This window comes from Silene latifolia, chromosome 1 (assembly GCF_048544455.1).
Source record: "Silene latifolia isolate original U9 population chromosome 1, ASM4854445v1, whole genome shotgun sequence".
NCBI classification, from domain to species: Eukaryota; Viridiplantae; Streptophyta; class Magnoliopsida; order Caryophyllales; family Caryophyllaceae; genus Silene; species Silene latifolia.
Genome location: NC_133526.1, coordinates 198,035,684 through 198,056,293, shown reverse-complemented (window position 1 = coordinate 198,056,293; position 20,610 = coordinate 198,035,684). Strand labels below are relative to the sequence as shown.

Sequence of the window (20,610 nt, the reverse complement as noted above, 5' to 3'; positions counted from 1 at the left end):
CAAAAAAGATGATAAATTTTCTTATAGCAAGATCAAATGAAAGATAATCCTCACAGGCTCGCAATACTTTTGATTTGGGGGATTTTGTGATTTAGGGTTTAAAAGTATATAAATTGATTTGGGGAATTAGGGAACACTTGATTGAATATGGGGTATATTATGTTTGGGTAAAGTTAGTGAATGTAATTAAGTGGGGGTAATATGGGTATTCCGCGTAAATTTTTTATTAACGAGTCGGAAAATATGGAAAACGAGTATCAGTTTAAATATACGGTGGTGATTGGGGAATATACGTAAAACTTTGGGGGTTATTTGTAAAAATAGAAATACATGGTGGTTATTTGTAAAAATACGCAAATACGTGGTGGTTATTTGTAATTTATCCTTAAAATTAAGGGTAAACTGGTAAAGTATAGTACTGATATATACGAATATACCCGTCACGGACACTGCCTAAACCCTGAAAACAGCAGCAAACCTTTCGTTTCACAAGTCTTCCCTTCTCTCTAATAATTTTAAAGGTAAAGTTGTAATTTTGGATAATTTAAGTAATGGGTTACTTTGGTTTTTGTTAATTGAGCTACGTTGAATCAAAAGTTGTAATCTTTGGTGTTTTTCATCAATGGTGATAGAAAAAATTGGAATTTTTGATAAATTTGTGAATAATTGGTTGATTTAGATGATTATTAGGGAAATTTAATCAACATCTTTTTAATTTTACTTTTGATTGTTTAATTTTAATGTGTGTGTTTATTTTTATGAAAAAAAAAATTCAGGTGAAAATGGCAAACAATGCTGCAGCAGAAGCTATGGCGAAGGAGCAGGTATTTTTCTACATTTCTTTCATATATAATACTCTTTCCGTCTCGGTCATTTTTTTACCTTTTATATTCATATTCATTGTAAGGGGTAGTTTAGATTTGGACGGTGGGAGTATTATTTATCTTATCGCGTTCGTCAATTGTCTTCTGTAATCTGAATAATTTTGTTAAAGGGTTTTTCATGAGGACGAGTTAAATAATGTGAATGTAATTCTCGAAAGTCGAAACCGATCAAAAAAAGCAACAATGCTGGATCATAAGGACAAGTAATGTGGTAACTGACTTGCTGGTTAAGAATGCAGTGTACTGAGTAGTATTTTACTCCGTATAATACCGTAGATGAATACATGTATCATAGATTCATAGGCAGCACTACGACGATGGGAGGATTTAGTAGTCGTTTAGGCCTTGTTTGGATAGGAAAAAAGGAGGGAAAGGAAAGGGAGGAGGAAGGTGGAAGGAGGGAAGAGAAAGGAAGGGAAGGGGAGGGGAGGGAGAATGGAGGAGATGGTTTTCCCTCCAAATCTTGCCTAAGTTGATGGGGAAATAATTTGCCTTGTAGGAAGGAAATGGAGGGATCCATTTTACCTCACCTCCAAATCCCTCTACCTTCATTTTGCTAACCAAACAATAGATTTCTCATCCTTCCAATTCCCTCGCCTTCCTTTCCCTCCAAATCCCTGAATCCAAACACACCCTTAGTTCTTATCGTGATCACTGAAATCACGGTGAATAATGAAGGGCAGTGAAGGATTGCAATGCCAGATGAGCAACAATAAGGTTGAATTGTAGTCTTGTCGAGAGACATGTAAAGAAGCAAGCTATATAAGAGGAGTTTAGCAAAGAATCTATACTAGAAAGCTTAAAAATACGAGTTTAGTTTTAGCTTTAGAAGGATGTAATGCTACTAAAATTTCCTGCGAGTTCAACAGCTATCTAAGCTGGCTGATCTAACTCTTCTAAGTTCTAACAACCTCCCGATTTCACGGAATCAATTATTAATGGACTTGGCTGACTCATCAACTATCTTCATCAACCTTGCTATGACGTTTTTCGTCAATTCCTGATGCTTAGCTGACTCTGTTGGCATCACACTAACTAGTAACTCAAACATATTTTGTGCAAATGTTGGCCACATAATGTTATTGTTGGCCGTATTAGAGAGGGTTTTCATTTGTGGAGTGAGGATTTGATATGTTCAATAGTGCTAATTGGAGTAAGGTTCAATTGATTCCGTTTGTTGAAAGTGAAAGTAAAAGATTGCTTCCTACATATCAAGTCCTACTTGGACTGTACTTCAGCGCCCTGCTCCCTTTCCCCCGTCTCCTGGATTTTTGATTTTGACCTACAAACATGTATATTTGAGAGTTTCAATCTCAAGAACAATCAGTCGTACCACGATGACTTGACCTTTTGGAATTCTCGATTTCTTACTGTTATTGATCTTAAGAACAACACGTATATCTGAGAGTTTTGATCTCAAGGACGACAGTCAGTCTTGTCCCACGATGACTTCACCTTTTGAAATTCTCGATTTCTTACTGTTATTGACCTTAACAACAACATTCAGTCTATTTCCATAATGAGATTGTACCTTATGTTTGTAAAGTGGTCAACAGTAGAGCATCCATGTACACAACCATCATCACCAGACTTACAACTTTTCTTTTTAGAAATTCCCCGATTTCATATCGCTATTGATTTAGCTGTTGACTAGTCTCTCATTCCTGTCAGGAGTCACATTCTAACTGCCACTGGACATTCATTTTTCACATTAAACTTGTGCAGATATTGTTTATGGCCGAAAAGGAGATGGAATACAGAGTTGAACTGTTTAACAAGTTAGTATCTCTAATTTTGCGTGAAAGCATGCTGCATGGTAGACATTGCTAGCTTCCCGTTCCCCCGTGTGGACTAGTGGTTTTGTAAGATCTTGGTACAGTTATCAAATCTTGCAAATGCACCATCCAACTGTTGTGAACTTGCCATCTTACTTATTGATCATCCTAGTTGAACTTTTTACATGCTAACGGATGATCTTTACTATTTGTCTCAGGCTCACTCAGACATGTTTTCGCAAATGTGCTGATAAAAGGTCAGGATTTACCGATTTTATTTTTGTCTTGTGTAATCGTGAATGTGTTATACTTGTATATTGAGAAAACCTTCAAAGAAATGGTATTTATAGTTGTCCCTACTATTTCAGTTTCAAAGACTCTGAGCTAAATATGGCTGAAAATGGCTGCATCGACAAATGTGTCTCGAAGTACTGGCAGGTAATTTCTCAGGATATCGCAACTTGCTTCATACTCCGTATTTAAAGTTGACCTTGATTCTTGAGCAAGCTGAAAAGTTAATATAGTTTGCATTATTTAGTTTTGAGCTGCACATAACTCTATTTATCTTTTCCCTGTTGAACTTCGCTAACTTCAGCATGTTTGTTTGTCATTGCATTTGGCTATGTAATTATGACGTGTACTCCTGGGCTGTGAAACTCGTTATTTGGAGTCTTCATTTCATCTTACATAGAGATATAGATCACTCTACACGCTAACATAGGCATGGATGCTTTCGACACTAACTGACACATGAGTCTGCATCTATATCCACACTTTACTTTAGATGCTAACTGACCCCTTAACATTTCATTTTGACCGAAAACCTAGGTTGCACGGACACTCCTCCTAATCGGCGTTCCCGTGTCAGACACAACACTCGTCGGACACACGTCAAAACGTGTCGGACACTTGTAAAGCCGTGTCTAACTTTCATCTTTTATTTCGGCACGTGTCCATGGTATTTTGAGCCGTGTCCTTGGTATTTGGACACACCTGGCCTCCAAACGGAATTAAGTTGAATTTAAGTTAAATGGCGAGAATTGTTATATGGTTAAATTTGGTGGGGAAATAAGTTGAATGGGAGACAAATGATGTTATTTAGACTAGTAATGAGATGTCGAAATAGATTGATTATAAGTTGGTTTTGGTTTTGGAAATAAGAATGAGTTATAATTAACGTAAGTTTTACTTTTACTTATTTAAATTTAATATTCAATACTTTTTCAAAAATAAAATCACACATATATAACTATAGAATATACTCCCTCCTATTCCGAATAAGTGTCCCATTTGGACAATGGCACGAAAATTAAAGAATATGGTTTAAATAATGAAAATTATTGTATAGGGGTAAGAATATAGGAGTTAAATAATGAAAAGTATTGAATATGATGGGTTATGGGTGGTTGGGGTGGTAAATAAAGAAATGAGTCAAGGGTAGGAAAGTAAAAAAACCATGTCCAAATATAGCAAATGGGACAGTTATGTGAATAGACTGAAATGGCAAATGGGACAGTTATTTAGAATAGGAGGGAGTATATTTTATTAAATTTAAATGCCGTGTCCCGTGTCCTAAATTTCATGGGATGCCGTGTCACGTGTCCGTGTCCGTTTTGGTGCAACCTAGCCGAAAACGTTAATTCTTCTCATGGTATAATCGTGTCCCTGCATCAAACACATGCGGTGTTTGTGATTGAGTCTGTCTTCTTACCCTTCTCCTTTTATGCGAGCGTGTGTGCATATGTTTGGGTGGACGGTCTCAATGGCGCAGAAGTTGATGATATGTGATGAGTTCCTTGCAACTTTCATGGTTCTCAGCTAAAGTAGCTGAATTGCTTTAAGCCTTTAACAATAGCTATCATGTCTGAATAGAATCCCATGTCTATTTCAGGTGACTAATCTCGTGGGCCAGCTACTCGGAACTAACCAGCCTCCGATGTGAACTTGACTGATCAGATATGTGCTCCGTCACTGTAATGCTATATTATAGGTAGGATAAAGTTACGGCAGTATAGGACTTTCTCACTTTTGTGCCCATGTTTTTGTACAACCAAGTGATGGTAAAATTTCACCAATGAATTCAGTGACTTTCAACATTGCTTCAACTTAAATTGAAATCACGATCGACGATACCACAAGCTGGATTAAATTGAACAGTTGTATGATCCTGTATTTTCGCTTCCCTTTTGTTTTTCACGTTTTCTTTTCTATATTTTCATTTTTTGAGGTGTGCGTTCACCCCATGGACGGTTTTAAAGAATGATTCATGTCAGCCGACCCCAAATCATTTTGGGATTAAGGCTCTGATGTTGTTGTATGATCCTGTAAAGCGGCCTACTGGCCTTATATGTCTATATACCCAACATAATTGTATCCGATAACTAATTCTAGCGGAAAGGAGGCCCTATATGCCCATATGGCGGCTATATGTGAGCATCGAGGTGAGTAGCTAAGAACAGGATAGTAGTAGTACATGTACTAATCACAGTAATCAGCAGGAATGACTGACAAATGAAGTCAGATCCTCGGATAGACTGTTGCAGGATCGTCAAACTCGATTAGGACAGGTGCTGGACTGAGAATGTTGCTCCTAGTCTTTATATTACTGTTCTGTTCTGTTCTTTTTTTTTTTTTTTTTTTTTATTAAAGTAAGAAAACTAGATTGAAACTCTATGGTAGGACCAACCCATCTCGTCCTTGATGACGAATAGAAATATTTGAGGAGCAACGTAATTACGGAGGGGATACTAATAAGCTTATATATACTTCCAATCTCGTACTCCGTATGTTAGAATGTTAGATTAGATAAGAGCAAATCGACTGTTTACAGTACACGAGTCATCGGGGGCTAACCGATAATTTTCTATATGCCAACTCAATGTAACCAAAAGAGGGTTCGATTTTGATGGACGCCGATGTCAAACGTAAGAACACGGTCTCAGCGAACCTGGAAGTCTGCAGAAAAGACCAATTGAGAACCCCATAAGAGGAACAAACAATAGGGATATTTGAACATCTTGATTGCGTCTCCATAGGGTTTGCATTTACCATCCGTTCTAAATTCTCGATTCTTCCGTAATTCCGATACAGAAAGTAACAGAATATATGTAGCAAAACATAGATCACACATTAAGCATATTTCCGAAATTACAGATTTCGTATACTCTCTGATAGATATAAGCATATTCAAAATAACTAAACAACTCAACTCGAGACTAAAGATTATAGAGAGGATACTGTAAATAAAAAAAAAAAACTATCGAAAATATGACTAAAACTACACTGCAAACTGCAAACTATCTAGCGGAAGCCATAGATCGATGCTCCTAGTTAGCAGCTTTTCTGTATTCATCTAAGGCCAACTCCGCGGCTTATTCTCCGTATTCCGATTAAAAGACTCGAACTTTGTAAAGAGTAATAGGGTATTTGACAGTATGTAGTTTCCTGCAAGGAGACAATATTGAACTTATTGATGAGATCAGGATCAATACGTTAATTTTTTTTATTTTTTTTTTTAGCGGCCGTGAAAAAAGTTCTTATACTGCACTTATTTTAGTAATAACATATATATTCTGATTTATTTTGTTGCTATACCTTAGAAACTATAGTATTCACAAGCAACAGTTGGCCGAAATTTAATAGTAAAGCGATCCTTGCCACCAGTTGCCCCTTGCCGCACCACTTGGATCATCTTCTCCATCGTCTTTTTTGAACTAAAACGTATAAACGATGAACAGGTAAGTAAACGGATCATTAAGGGCATCACAAGTTTCTAACTAGAGCGTTCTTGAGAGATTATAGAGCCTTGGTGGCGCAATAGAAATACTCACTTTAGGATACGAGCTGGGGTTTTGATGAGTCGTTTGTCTCGAGTAAGTTTCTTGACCGCCATAGTAGAGAGAAGAGCTCAAGTAACTCGGTTCTGCTCCCTCTTGGTGATAAATGGAGCTCCTATCTTTACTAGTTGTGCTGCCTGAAACAAAGCATAAGAAACAACTAAGACTCTGTTTGGTAAAAAAAAAAAACTAGCTGAAAAGTTAGTTGAAACCTTAAAAGCTAACTAACAAGGAAACCGAAAAGTAGGACCTGATAAGCTAACTTATTATAAAAAAATGTTTGATAAACTAGCTGAAAAAGTAGCTGATATTTGGAAAAATGACGTAAAAGTATTTGATAATTATTTAATGTTATAGTTTGAAAGGGTAATAAATGGAAGATAATTTATTTTAGGTAGCTGAAATCTCAAATGTTTTCATTATCTATAGGATAATTCATGTTAGCTGACCCTGATCAAGACATTGGATTGCATTCAACTTATTATATTAAGTGACTAAACTTTATTTATAGTAGCAATATGTTGGCAATTTGGTACAAAGGATAGGTGATATGAATTCAATTAAGATCCTCTCCATTTCTTTTTAGAAATGGAGGGTCTAACGTTCAAGATTTTATCACACCGTGGTCTAATGGTCTAAGTTTTTGATCAAAAAATAAAGGGAAAATGCAATAAAAAAAGAGATATAATATTCTATTATAATGTGAGAAGAAATGAACTCTCCCTTTCTTCCATTTTTGGAGAGGATTCAAACCCGAATGAATCATATGTTAGCCGACTCTAAATAAAGACGTATTATATTCTGGATGGTCGAAAAAAATGGCGTATTTGACTTTAGGTGTTGCATTATTAAGGAATATTTTTATTAGTTATCCAACTTGTTATATGAAGTAATAAATCAACTTTTCATGGGATAGACATAGACCAAACTACAAAGTGACTAAACTTTATAGTTGTGATAATATTATGGGCAACTTATACAATATTATTCTGTATGTCTTTTTGCGCAAGATTAAATTGCAAAAAATAAAAATAATATCAAATAAAAAAGGAAAATAATATTCATGAAATTTTAATATACCTTGTTTGTTACTCAATGGTTGATTCCTAGAATCTGAAGGCTCCTTCTGCCATGTTCCCTGTGAATTTAGGCCAAAATTCAATTAAACAAATCCCAATAATTTAAGTAATATTTCCAAAAGAAATTATTAAGAAATAAAAAGAATTTGTTTCACATAAATTTTTCATTTTTAATTTTCAAAACATTATTGCAGTTGTTAACTAGTTTAGTTGATAAAGTTATGAAAGATAAGTTCAAATCCCGATATCTTCAAAATCGTCTTCGTGAAAGCAAAGATAATAGTGTAATAAAAAGTTGACGCAAATTCTTGTATAAAACCGTTTTCAGAACTGAAACAAGGAACATGGTTCGACTTTGTTAAATTTAATATATGTACTAGAATTGTAATCAAGGGTTTCAACCTTAATCACAAATTCAGTTAAAACCGTAATAATAATAAAAAAACACCCTTTTACGTCGAGACCAATTTGAATTCTCGTACTTATACCAAAGTCAGAATAAGACGGTTTCACACAAGACGATCAAGATCAAATTATACATTATACATACAAAAAAGCAAGTAAAACATAATGATTATTACCTTAGAAGGTGGAAAAATGGAAGCAAGAACATCAGATTCAGGAGGTCCAAAAAGTTGAGAAGTTATAGATGAAGAAGAAGAACCCTTTTGTTGTTTCTTGTTTTCCATAATTTTTGGTTAATATTAATACTAGAAATTAAAGAGGTAGTTATGAAGGGTGTATAACCAACAAAACCAACACGCAACTGTAAAAAATAAATGTTATGCCGATGTAAAACCGTTTTATGGAAGAATTATCGTCAATATATATTATTAGATGTGTTTTTTAGGGATTTTTCAAGAAAAAAATGATGAAAAAACGAGGAGAAAGGAGAATGAAGAGAGGAATGTGACACAAATAAAGAAGAGGAGAGGTGACTTAATTGGTTTGTATATCGTGCCTCAACGTCAATTTATAGTGACTACTACTAGTGGAGTTGTACATGAGATGAGTGAAAAAGAAAGGGTGACCTAGTCTCCTCCATGACTCCAAGTGTCTTATTATTTTTTAATTTGATACTTTACGGGTTCGGTAGGAATGTCAACAGGTCGGATTTGAATTGGTTCGTTAGAGTGAGTACTAGATTGGGTGTTTTATTTAGGTTTACTTTAGCTCTAGTTTGGACTTTATAACGGTTTGAAATTTTCAGAATAGATTTAGGATGATAGGTTTGAGCTTTTAAATTAGTGTTGGGTTCTAAAACATAGTTTAGTGTATGTTTACTAATACAAAGTATAACAAAGAATCATATTAGATACGAATGAGTGATTTTTAAGATCATAGTCGGTTCAAATTGTTTTGTGATGTCAAAAGCGAGTAAAAAAACTAAAATTCTTTTGTTATTTTAGGAAGGAAAGAAGAGATAGGACATATGACATATGATTAGAACATACCGTATATATATTATTATTAATATTATTATTATTATTATTATTATTATTATTATTTTACAGAATAAGTTAGTATATTCTAAATGTAGGGTAAATGTTTGATTTAGTATACTTCACGGCTTGTTTGGTTGCCCATTAAAATCATGGGATTTTAAACTTCCTAAGAAGTGTAAAACCATGATGTTGTTAGGTGAGTACTAGATTGAGTGTTTTATTATTTAGGTTTAATTTAGATCTAGTTTGGACTTGAACGATTTGAAATTTTCAGAAGACAGATATAGGATAGGTTTGACTTTTGAGCTTTCAAATTAGCGTTCGGTTATAAAACATACTTTGTTGTATGTACTAATACGAAGTATAACAAAGAATCACATTAGACACGAATGAGTGATTTTTAAGATCATAGTCGGTTCAAATTGTTTTGTGAACCTCAATGTTTGCGTTTCAAACGAGTTCGTTTGAATTAATTTATTGAATTGAACTCGATGATGTCAAAAGCGAGTTAAAAAAAACTAAAATATTATTATTATTTTATAGAATAATTTAGTATATTCTAGATATAGGGTTAATGTTTGATTTAGTATACTATAAATATCGGTCTTTAATGTATTCTTACAGTTAACACAATTATTATCATCAATAATAAAGCATATGATCTCTAAAACCTGTCATGTTATTTATTTAGTTAGACATTAAGGGGTTGTTTGGTTCACTACTTAGGAATAGAATGGATTGAAATGAGAAACCATAGAAATATGGGGTTTCACTTCCATACCTTTCAAAACAGGTTTGGTTAATTAAAAAAATAAACACGAAGGAATGGAGTTTGAATTCATGGGGAGGAGATGAGTATGAGATTCAAAAGGGTTTGGGTGAAATGAGAATCCATGAGAATTCTAACTCCATTCCAAAATACCTCAACCAAACACTGAAATGATTAGAATTCATTTCATTTCATTCCAAAATATCCCAACCAAACAGGCAAACACTCCTTAAGATTAAGATTAAAAAAGTAGAATTTCTAGTTCTTCAATTAAATACTAGATAAACATCAAGATTAAGATTAAAGTAGAATTTATAGAAAATACTTTTGAACAAATTTAAAATATATTATACTCCCCCTTGTCCAATGTAATCTACACATATTTAATTTATTCAAATAATAATAGTTTGTATTAAGATTAAGGATATTATCATGGCACCAAAGTGTCTCTTCCTACTCTCAAAAGGTTAAAGCTTCCTATAAATAATGAAGAAGATATGTATCCACTACATTTCCAATCATAATCTCCTCTAAGCTTTTTTGGTCTTCTTCATTATTCCGTTCTTAGCATAAGATCATGTTTGTCTTTGAAAGATTTATATATACAAAAAAGTTGGATAAGTTAAGCACCAATTTAATGGCAAAACTAAACCTTAGATTACATTATATATTCAAGATAATCAAACTTTTGATTTTCAAGCATATTTTAAATCAACTTTGTTTATATGTGACATCATTTGATAGTTCACTAAGGAGTCTTGGTTAGTGGTACAGTTTAAAATATTGTGTTAACGTAGTTTCTCTTTTAAGTACGGGTTGTCGGGTTCTATTTTCGCACTTTTTGTCATTAATTTTCCCAACCTTGCCTTTCTTCTGAAAAATAATGAAAAAAATTCTCCATCTCCATTTCCCTCCAAATTAATCAAATTTGAACCAAATTATTTTATACCCATGCAAAAAATGCACGGGTTTGCCTTTAAATGTCTGATATACAAAATATTATACACAATTTTAACATAAGTTTTTATATATCAACGGGTCTAGGGATGAATCTTATTTCTCGTATTAGTTAACTTACCCAAGTAATGATTCTAACTTAGTTATTCATGCATCAATTATAACAAAATTATAACAAATTAAGGAGTTTAAATTAATTTAGGTTAATAAAATTAGATATATACAAATTAGGGTTGTGGGAAAGAGTGGCTAGGGTGGTTAGGAGGAGGCGGAGGTCAAGCTTGTGGTGGTCAACTGCGTAGGGAGACAAGGGAGAGGGGTGGTTGCCGGTAGTGCAAGGTGGCGAAGGAGGGGTGAGCAGGGGGTCTGATTTCGGTGGGGTTTGAGTGGGTGGCGAGTTCCCGACGAGTTTGGTCGGGTGGCCGGCAGTGTACAGGGAAGTGGTTGGTGGAGTAGTGGAGGGAAGGGGCGGTGGTTGTGGGTGGTGGTTAATGGGAGGGAGGAAATTGAAAGAGTTAAGTAAATTGTAGAAGATATGTTGAAATATAAGGGGTAAAATGGTTAATTGTATTTAAAATTGAGTAAGTCATGTCCATGAAAGATCATAATTTAAAACTAAATTATCAATGCTTGTATTGTATTGGTTGTATATTGCATTTGTCATGAAAGTGTTAGTTACTCGGCATTTTACAAGTAAACTAGTTTTAGAGCCCGTGAAAATCACGGGATCGTTAATAATTTATTGTTTTAGGTATTTAATATGTGCATATATAGTTTATATGGAGTACTCCCTCCATCTCGAATGTCGATTATTTGTTCAACTTTAATTTAAACCGCTCACGAAAAAAAGAAAAGGGTAACAAATGAATTTGACGGTTTAATAATATTACAAAAAAATAATATTTTGAGTTACATTAAACCTTGTAAAGTTTACAACAAAACTCTAATTTAAACCGCTCACGAAAAAGAGAAAAGGGTAAACAAACTTAAAAACTTTATTTAAACCGCTCAGGAAATAGAGAAAAAAAAGTTTTTTTTTGTGGGCATCCGACCGTTATATCTAATCATATCTCCAATCTATTTTTCTATTCATATTTATTTTCGATACATATGTGAAATCTTATTACTATTGGTATTTTCATTTACTTTATTTCGCTTTTTACAGACAAAGACCAACTAATATTGTTCCAATAAAATTAAATGTCATCTAATATGAAATAAGAAAGTCGGCATTTTCCCCTTAGACTCAAACACTCTCTAGTTTGCTTTATCGAGTATATTGTAAAACCATATTTTTCATTATTGCACGGAAAGACGTAATATTCATAGCTAATATACTATATTGAATAAAAGAACTAAACTTGTATCCGACTCAGCAAGCTAAGTGTGACGGATCAGTCATAAATATATACAGATCGCTTACATGTTTTTCGGTCCAAAAGAATACAATAATTTTTTGTATGAGACGGTCTTGTTGTGTAAAACACATAACTCGTTTATTAGCAACAAATGAATAACTTTATTTACAAAATGGACCGTCTTACGTGTGACACCATCTTATTCTATAATTTGTGAAAAGAATAAGAAAATACAATCACTAAAAGTCTAATACATGTACCCAAAAATCACTAAAAGACTGTGAAAAGGAAAATTGAAGAATAAAATGATACTTTCCCTAACAAAATAAAAGAATAAAATGGTACTCGTACTATCTAACAATGTGGCATTGATCAACAAATCACTTGCTTGATCTCCATCCGCCTTTGCATTCCTATAATTATAAACCTATTAAGAAAATAACAATAACAACAACATTAACAACAAACTAAGAAGATTAATTATATAGAATAATACGAACACTAAGAAGCATCAAATAAAAATAAAGTTCTATAGAGTAATATGTAAATGAGAGGTGGTGATTGTTGAGACCCATGAGAGATTGAGTATGAAGATAAAAATGAATCAATGTTGCTATTTATAACCGGCAAACAAACAACTAAATTATTGTTATTAGGTCAAGTGAGGAGGGGAAATGGTGTGGGGGGGGGGGGGAAACAAACAAAGTATAAAGAATTTATAAAAGTAATGACTCATTTATTGTAGAGTATTCATGTATTTTAAATATTATAATTATTATAACAATTAAATTGTAGAGATAAATTGCACATTACAAGTGCATAATTGCTTAGTCTCTTGGCCTTTCACATGCTTCATTTTCAAGTGCTACAAAGTTTTAATTGATTGTAATCAACGTAAAAGATAAGAAATGACTTAGGGCTTTGATTTGTGTTCAGGTGATGACGTGGACTTTTAAGAGTGCAATGTGGCATTTTGTAATCCAATGTGACATTGTCTACGTGGCTTTTAATTGCCATTTTAGCTTGGCCTTTTAATAAGGTTTTATAGATGTATTCATTACATAAGCTCACTAAATGGTTAACAAGTTACTGAGGCAGACGGAATACAATACTAAGGAAGTGAGTAATTGAATCCGATATTAGACTAAAACATATTAACAATAATTAGACAGTCACGTTCTTTTTAATTTTAATTTCAACTCATTTCAGTTCAACTTAGTTCTATTTAGTTCAATTCAGTTCAGTTCAGCTTATCTGTTCACAAATTGACTCTTACTTCAGTTTCATTCACTTCTGCTAAGTTCAGATCCTATCAGCCGAAAAAAACACGGTCTTAAATACTCTACATATGACCAATACTTTTAGAGGAAAAGATTTACACAAATTCTCAATTGTGATGGGCAATATCCGTCACAAGTTTGTGACGGGTCAAATAAAACCCACATGTGAAAGATAAAGATAAGTCAATTGCGACTCCCTAGACACTCTAATTTTTGTCTTATCTACCTGTATCACTATATGTATGGGTGATACTTAACTCATCACAAACTTATGATGAATATATCTGTTATAAGAGAGACTTATCTAGGGGTGTTCATTGGTCTGAGACCGGACCGGACCGGACCAAACACTCTGGACCGAAGACCAAATAAGGGTTAAGAGGTGAACCGAGGACCGGACCATATTAATATTGGTCCGGTCCGGTCTGGACCATAAAAACACGTGGACCGGACCGGACCGGACCAAAGTGAACCAAATATTATTGTCATTGACATGTTTTAGCATATAAAACTAGAACTCGAGAAGTTCGTAATGATCAAAATAAACAACATTATTTTCTTATGAGATTTAACTACATAATTACACATCTTATAATACGTGTAAACAAAGTAGAAAATAAAATCAATAATATTACAAATTTAAAAATTCTTTTATTATATAACTTCGGTCCATGGTCCGGTCCGCGGTCTATTCGGGTTGGTCCAGGACCGGACCGAAGACCATAGTAAAGCAAATAGGTGGACCGTGGACCGGACCAAACAAAATTCGGTCCGGTCTAATTCGGACCAAATGATCCGATCCGGTCTAGTCTTTAATCCGGACCACTGAGTGAACAGCCTTAGACTTATCAAAAGATTTACTAGTAACTTTAATTTTGAAAGATAAGAATTAGGCATCTCTTCGCTGACCCAGTCATTTTCTCATATTGGTCCATCAGTCCAATTTATTCGATCGGGTAGCCTTTGATTCTATTCTGGGCATGCATGCATGCATGATGAGCCTTGCATAAAGATAGAGGCCCATTTTTCAATGAGGGAAAACAAATTAGTGCATAAGTTGATAAATTTTGATTATGACAAGGGTTCAAACTTTAGAAGAATCAAGAATCATTTTTATCAAAAATATCGTTTAGAGACTAATATTCCAATATTTATTGATGAACCCAACAATATATTAGGTATTATCGAAAAAATGTTCCTTCTTACTAATGTCACAAAGTTAGGTGGTATAAGTTTTTAAAGCATTTCATCGTTTACTATTTGTTGAATCAAAATCGCCACTAAGGAGATGGCTCAGGACTAGCTCATCTATAAAATAGCTATCAGAGTTTCGATTATTGACTTTTAGAGATGAAAAATCAAATTTTCTATTCGCCATTCTATCAAAGAGATAGTTCTAACTGTCGGTATGAGATACTTTTTATATAAATAAATCTCATAATTTAATAAATTTGTTCTAAGGATCCTACTAAACTTGGAAGATCACCGAACTTTTTTTTACTAAGCATATATTCTTATTTATTTTGGATTAAGGGTATATATAATATTGGGTCCCAAAAAATGTGGGCAATATTCTATGCCTACCTTGGGCCATTGTCCATTGACTTTGAAATGATATTTGGAAGCTAAGTATATTCTATGTAGAGTAGGCAATGGGCCGTGTTGGGCCGGCCCGCGTGCTGGCCCGTCGTGCCTTCCCCCAAAATTGGCCCGGCCCAGGCACGGATATTGGGCTCCTCGGGCCGTGCCGTGCCAGGCCCACTGATCCAAACCTACGCCGCGGCCCGCTCAAGGCACGACCATTTTCGTGCTCGGGCCGTGCCTGGCCCATGGGCTTTTCGTGCCTTGTCCGTGTGTCGGCCCATGTGCCTTAATATTTTTTTTATTTATAAAAAATCGTTATATAATTGATATATTTTTAATACTTTTTATTTAATAAATGATGATTAATGGTTTAAATATATATTTTATTAAATATGAATGTACTTTTTGTTTAATAAATGATGATTAATGTTTTAAATATATATTTTATTAAATATTAATGTACTTTTTGTTTAATAAATAATAATCAACGGGCCACTCTTCGTGTCGGGCCGTGCCAAGCCCGTCGTGCCTGGTGCGTGCCGGGCTCCACCGTGCCTGGGCCGTGCCGTGCCTAGGCACGGATTTCTGAAAAAAATCGCGCCGGAGCCCGTCTCAAGCCCAGTCGTGCCGTGCTCGTGCTTCCTCAATTTTCTCGTTGGGTCGGGCCGTGCCGTGCCGTGCGCCGTGCCGCCCACCGGCCCGCGGCCCTTTATGCCAACTCTAATTCTATGCCATAGTTCCACCCTCTCTAGATTGCAACTTTGGAGGAATACTTATCTAGAGGCTATGCATGAGGAAGATTGTGAGAATAATAGTGGTGTATGTTAGCCTGCTAGTAGTGTTATGGTCGACTAGAGTACTTTAATTTGCAATGTGCAACATGCCAACATATAACAATTGACTTTTTTTTTAGGATTCAAACCAATAGAATAATTTATCACGTAAAGTTTTAAGAGATTCTAATGTATATTACGAAATGGTGTTTTAGCTTCTTAAGCATTAATTTTAGTCTTTAAGTGTGTGTTTGGATTGAGAGATTTGGAGATAAAAGAAAAGAAGGGAGAATATGGGATTTAAAATTCCTTGTTTAAATAACAATATGACTGAATGAGGGTGGAGGGAAATGGAGGGGGAGAGATTTGGAAGGATCTGTTTTTCTTCCTCAAAACCTAATCAAAATCTTTCCACAATAGGCAAGATTTAGAAGGAAAATGTATCCAAACACTCACACTCCATTTCCCCTCCCCTTCCCTTCCCTCTCTTTCTCTTCCCTCCTTCCCCCTCTCCTCCCTTTCCCTCTACCACTACTACAGATACAGCCTATAACAACGGGTAAAAACCGTTGTAAAATAAAAAAGCGGACGTTGTTAAAGCGGCCGTTGTAGAAGGTATTTACAACGGTTTGCTTATTTAGTGGAACCGTTGTCTAAATTATTCACAACGGTTAAAAGCCGTTGTTATTGGATGCTCTCCGTTGTGGAAAGTGTTTCAAAATTTTGGAGGGAATTATATAACAACGGTTGTCGTATGTATAACCGTTGTTGTAACTTTCCCTCCAAAATTGTGAAGTCTTTTGACAACGGGTTTATGTTACATACCCGTTGTTGAAATTGTTAGTAACAACGGTTCTTTGTTTAATACCCGTTGTTGTAATTTTACCTCCAAAATTGAGAATACTTTTAACAACGGTTCTTTGATTAAAACCTGTTGTTGAATATTATGCGCGGGTATTTGTAAATTTCATTCACAACGGTGTTAGTTTTATTAACCGTTGTTAAAGGTATTCACAACGTTTTTTTTTTAGTAACCGTTTTTATTACGTACACCTAATGTTCAAAAATTAAATTTGTTTCATGCCATTCAAAACCTCGCATATATCAAAAAGACCATATACCAAAGATCAAAGATAAATCATAGCCGGGTTCATCGAACTCAATAGATTCAATTCAACCACAACAAAGAAGATCATATATATATATATATATATATATATATATATATATATATATATATATATATATATATATATATATATATATATATACAAGGAGTTGAATTTACATGAACTAATTAATCATTCCCTAACTTCAACAAAAAATTACTAATAAGTCGATCTAAACTCGAGTATAGTATCATGCATTTCTATCTATATATATTCTAAGACGTAGTTGCCCCACATGTCTCTTACCTCGTCTATATCTATACTTGAGTATTGCTCAATCTGTTGTGACTGGTTGATTACATACTGCGGAAAAAACAAAGAGAATACATTATGGTATATATAGCAGCAAGCAAGACAACATTAGCAACATCATGGTATATATAGCAGCAATTGCAAGACAACATTAGCTCTAATTTAAAAAAAAGTAATAAACACATGTTTAAATTATTACTAACCCTTTCTAGAATAACGAGATATCTTCGCCTAATAATCTCCAACATGAACCGACAAGCGTAGTATCCACATTGTATGCTATCCGGTCAAGTAGGGGCCTATTATTACATAAAAAAAACAGACGAGAGAAGGCTCACATCAGAATCTTGAACTTTAGGTATTGTATTAGTATTAAACACAGATTTTGCACTTAATGTTATTGTATTTGAGCACGTACCCCTGTTATCGTAATAAAATCAGGGCCAACATCAGAATCGTTCGTGGGTTGATCCTCCTCGTTTGCTCTTTTCTTCTTAAAGGCCCTTTTTTTAAAAAATAAAAAAGGAGGCAGAAACTAATTTTTTTAGGGGCAAAAATATGAACGAGCTTTTTTCTATAAATAAAAATTGAAAATGTTATTATAAATAAATCAGTATTATAAACTTACATTTTAATCAAGTGCTTAAAAGTCTCGCTTGGTTGATGATGTAAAGAGTCCAACCGTAAAACTTTTTCTTTGTCGGCATGATGGCTGCTAGCACCCAATGAGTCCTACATCAAGAGACATCATCATTATTAACAAGTACATATATTAGTTATGAAAATGCAATTGTAGGGGGAAACGTAATATTAATTTGTTTATTACCCTTTTTCATTATAAGCGCCAAAAATCAGCTTCTTGATTGTCGTCAATTGCTGAGCAATATAATCTACCCGTTGTTCGAACGAGAAATCCGGAATAAATAAAGATAAAACACAGGGGCACAGGAATCCGTATTGATCAGATGGAATATTCTTCTCGGGGATCACTCTCAATTGCAATATCCTACATTATTACGATATTAATTCCGGTATTTAAAACACTATCTACCTAGTAGTCAGAATATTAGACTATGAAATTATTTATTAATAAAGTTACTTCATCCAAACAAATATGTGTGCTATATCAATCTGGTCTAGTCCAAATTCCATATACGGCTAGCGATCCCATGATATAAGCGCTTGGCGCTCAAATTTCCCTAGAATATCCTCCTCGAGCGGAATAATTATCGCTTGCTCGGAGGCTATGCGATGGCCAACCTCCTCATACAGTCTCATCATCGTCCCCGTTCTTACTTTTTGCATGTAATCCTTCCCTTTATATTGTGTGGAGTTTATACTCCTAACTTTCACGACCGGGAAAGAATGAGTCTTTGATGTGGTGCTACTACCACCAGCCTACACATGTAGTATAGATAATTAAAATAATAAAAAATCCAAAGGTAACATATCCTAGTTGGAGTAATAAAAATAAAAGCGTACTTAATTAAATACCTCGTCAACCCGCTCTTTCAATGATGAGGTAGTAGTAGCAGTAAGACCGGGGACTTAGGCTTATCAGTCTTTTTGTCCCCTACACAAAATTACCATGCTTTTTATAAATACAGACAAAATATAAATAAAGGGGCGAGGTTAATTTTTTAAAAAATGGAGAAGTTAATTAAATACATACCTCATCAAGTTGTTGTGAAGTCGAGGTCGTTGGCATGTCTGTAGACTTAGGCTTATCCGCCAAAGCCGCCTTTTTTGTTCCCTACAAAAAAAAAATAACATATAAATTTAACATATAAAAACATTCAACAATTAAAAATGTAACACATATATATATATAAAGGTATTTCTTCTAACCCCAACTCGCTTTCCGCTTGCTCGGGAGGAGGCGGCGAGATATCTTCGCCAAGTAGATGTGAGTATCGAGGCCATTGGATGAAACTTCCAAGCGCATCTCCCGAATGGTAATGTCGTCACGAATCGGGACAGCGGTGGAAATTTTTCATGGCCTGGATTGACCGTAGTTATCTCTACTATTCTATGATTCGGCAAAAGTTTTTCGCCATGAACTACGATTTCATTGCTGCAGATTTGTTTTCTACGAGACCCGGCCAACACGCACGGGTGGCTTTTCGATTCTATTAGGGTCAGCAAGAATAACCGGCCTCTTGTTTACGGCCTGAAGAATATACACATACATTATTATATCTTTGCAAAAACGCTTCAAAATTCAAAAGATTTTGCAAAAACGCTTTCTGTCTCAGGCCGATTTTTGCACAAACTTCAAAGATTCATAAAAATTTAACTAATTAAACACTTCATGCATACCTTACTCGAAAACAGGAACCGACTTGAAGGGGATGTATCTTTGTTTTCCATCACCGTCTTCTCATCAAGTTGCATCTCCTTTTCAGACCCATTATTTACCTAATAAAATTAACCAATTCAATGGCACCATGTCGGAAGTTGGCGGTGAACACACCCCCTGATCTTACCCAAAAAAAAAAAAAAAAAAAAAAATAAGGAAGTATTAGGTACCGATCGGCTTTAGTTGTTACAACTTGAAAGCATTATTAGGTACCGATCTTTCTCAATCTCGTTGACCGATACTTCCTTCTCATGTATTGCCAAGGTAGTAGCGGCCTCTTCACCAATCTGTTGTACCTTATTATTACCCCCTTTAGAAATGACATCCTCCATCATCTTCACTTCTTCTTCTCGAAAGCTTACCTCAAAGATTCACTTTAGTAGTACGGATGCCATTAATCAAGCCGCTTGCCAAGAATGTAATGTGTCAACAATTTTTATCCCAACAATAACATGTGAATTGAACTTAAATGTAAATAATAGAATAAATGTTACCATGTCAGGCGTTCTCGGACTTAGTCTTCCTTTTCTTCTTTATCTCGGCGTTTTCCCATAATATTTCGTTACTCCAACCTGTAACGGGACGCCCCTCAAACGACCTGGATGTTCGGTCGGCCGATCGCTCTAGCAAGAATGTCATTACGACCACTGGGAGTGAATTTCCCTTCTTCTACCTCTTTCAATACGTTATCCTATAATATATTAAATAAACTTCAAATTATATTTGTGACTAAAATAATAAAGTTAGTAATGAACTCGTCTTAATAAAATAATGCTTACTATGTTGGCCAAAACTTCCTCATCGTATTTGTCATGCGACGAGGGGATCCTTTAGGCGTGTGCCCATGTTTATAAGTTACATGCCGATCCACCTCTTTCACTCCCTTTGCCACCTACACATTAACATGGTAACATTTATACACGTAAATGTGTATCAATGCAAGTCCAAGTGTGATTAAAAAATAAAGTCTCACAGGGCAATAATGCATGCTACTTACGAGGTCCTCTTCTATCTTTCTCAGAATCCGCCTCGAGAACCATAGAATTTCCCCTTCTTGCATGAAATGTTAGCACGATTTCTTTTGCTAACG

At 34.8% G+C, this 20,610-nt stretch overlaps 2 protein-coding genes across 2 annotated transcripts; one reads left to right on the top strand and one right to left on the bottom strand.

The window, feature by feature from the left end:
• Positions 1-397: 397 nt before the first annotated feature.
• On the top strand, positions 398-4,813 carry LOC141616925 (mitochondrial import inner membrane translocase subunit TIM10). Its single transcript, XM_074434088.1, has 6 exons — positions 398-521; positions 777-824; positions 2,610-2,662; positions 2,878-2,916; positions 3,028-3,097; positions 4,551-4,813. Exons 2-6 carry the CDS (start codon positions 783-785, stop codon positions 4,599-4,601), a joined length of 255 nt encoding a protein of 84 aa, XP_074290189.1. The 5' UTR covers positions 398-521; positions 777-782; the 3' UTR covers positions 4,602-4,813.
• Positions 4,814-5,795: 982 nt separating this feature from the next.
• On the bottom strand, positions 5,796-8,519 carry LOC141616945 (uncharacterized). Its single transcript, XM_074434115.1, has 5 exons — positions 8,156-8,519; positions 7,576-7,633; positions 6,490-6,632; positions 6,254-6,372; positions 5,796-6,103 (listed from the first exon to the last, which is right to left on the bottom strand). The coding sequence occupies exons 1-4, from the start codon at positions 8,261-8,263 to the stop codon at positions 6,295-6,297; spliced, it is 387 nt and encodes a 128-aa protein (XP_074290216.1). The 5' UTR covers positions 8,264-8,519; the 3' UTR covers positions 5,796-6,103; positions 6,254-6,294.
• Between the last annotated feature and the right edge of the window lie 12,091 nt (positions 8,520-20,610).

Excerpts from the sequence above, each read along its gene's own strand:
- LOC141616925 (XM_074434088.1), top strand. The coding sequence starts at position 783 with ATGGCAAACAATGCTGCAGCAGAAGCTATGGCGAAGGAGCAG. Across the intron at positions 825-2,609 it reads AAGCTATGGCGAAGGAGCAG|ATATTGTTTATGGCCGAAAA; the intron begins GTATTTTTCTAC and ends AAACTTGTGCAG. Across the intron at positions 2,917-3,027 it reads CGCAAATGTGCTGATAAAAG|TTTCAAAGACTCTGAGCTAA; the intron begins GTCAGGATTTAC and ends CTACTATTTCAG.
- LOC141616945 (XM_074434115.1), bottom strand. The coding sequence starts at position 8,263 with ATGGAAAACAAGAAACAACAAAAGGGTTCTTCTTCTTCATCTATAACT. Across the intron at positions 6,633-7,575 it reads ACCATTGAGTAACAAACAAG|GCAGCACAACTAGTAAAGAT; the intron begins GTATATTAAAAT and ends GCTTTGTTTCAG. Across the intron at positions 6,373-6,489 it reads ACCCCAGCTCGTATCCTAAA|TTCAAAAAAGACGATGGAGA; the intron begins GTGAGTATTTCT and ends TATACGTTTTAG.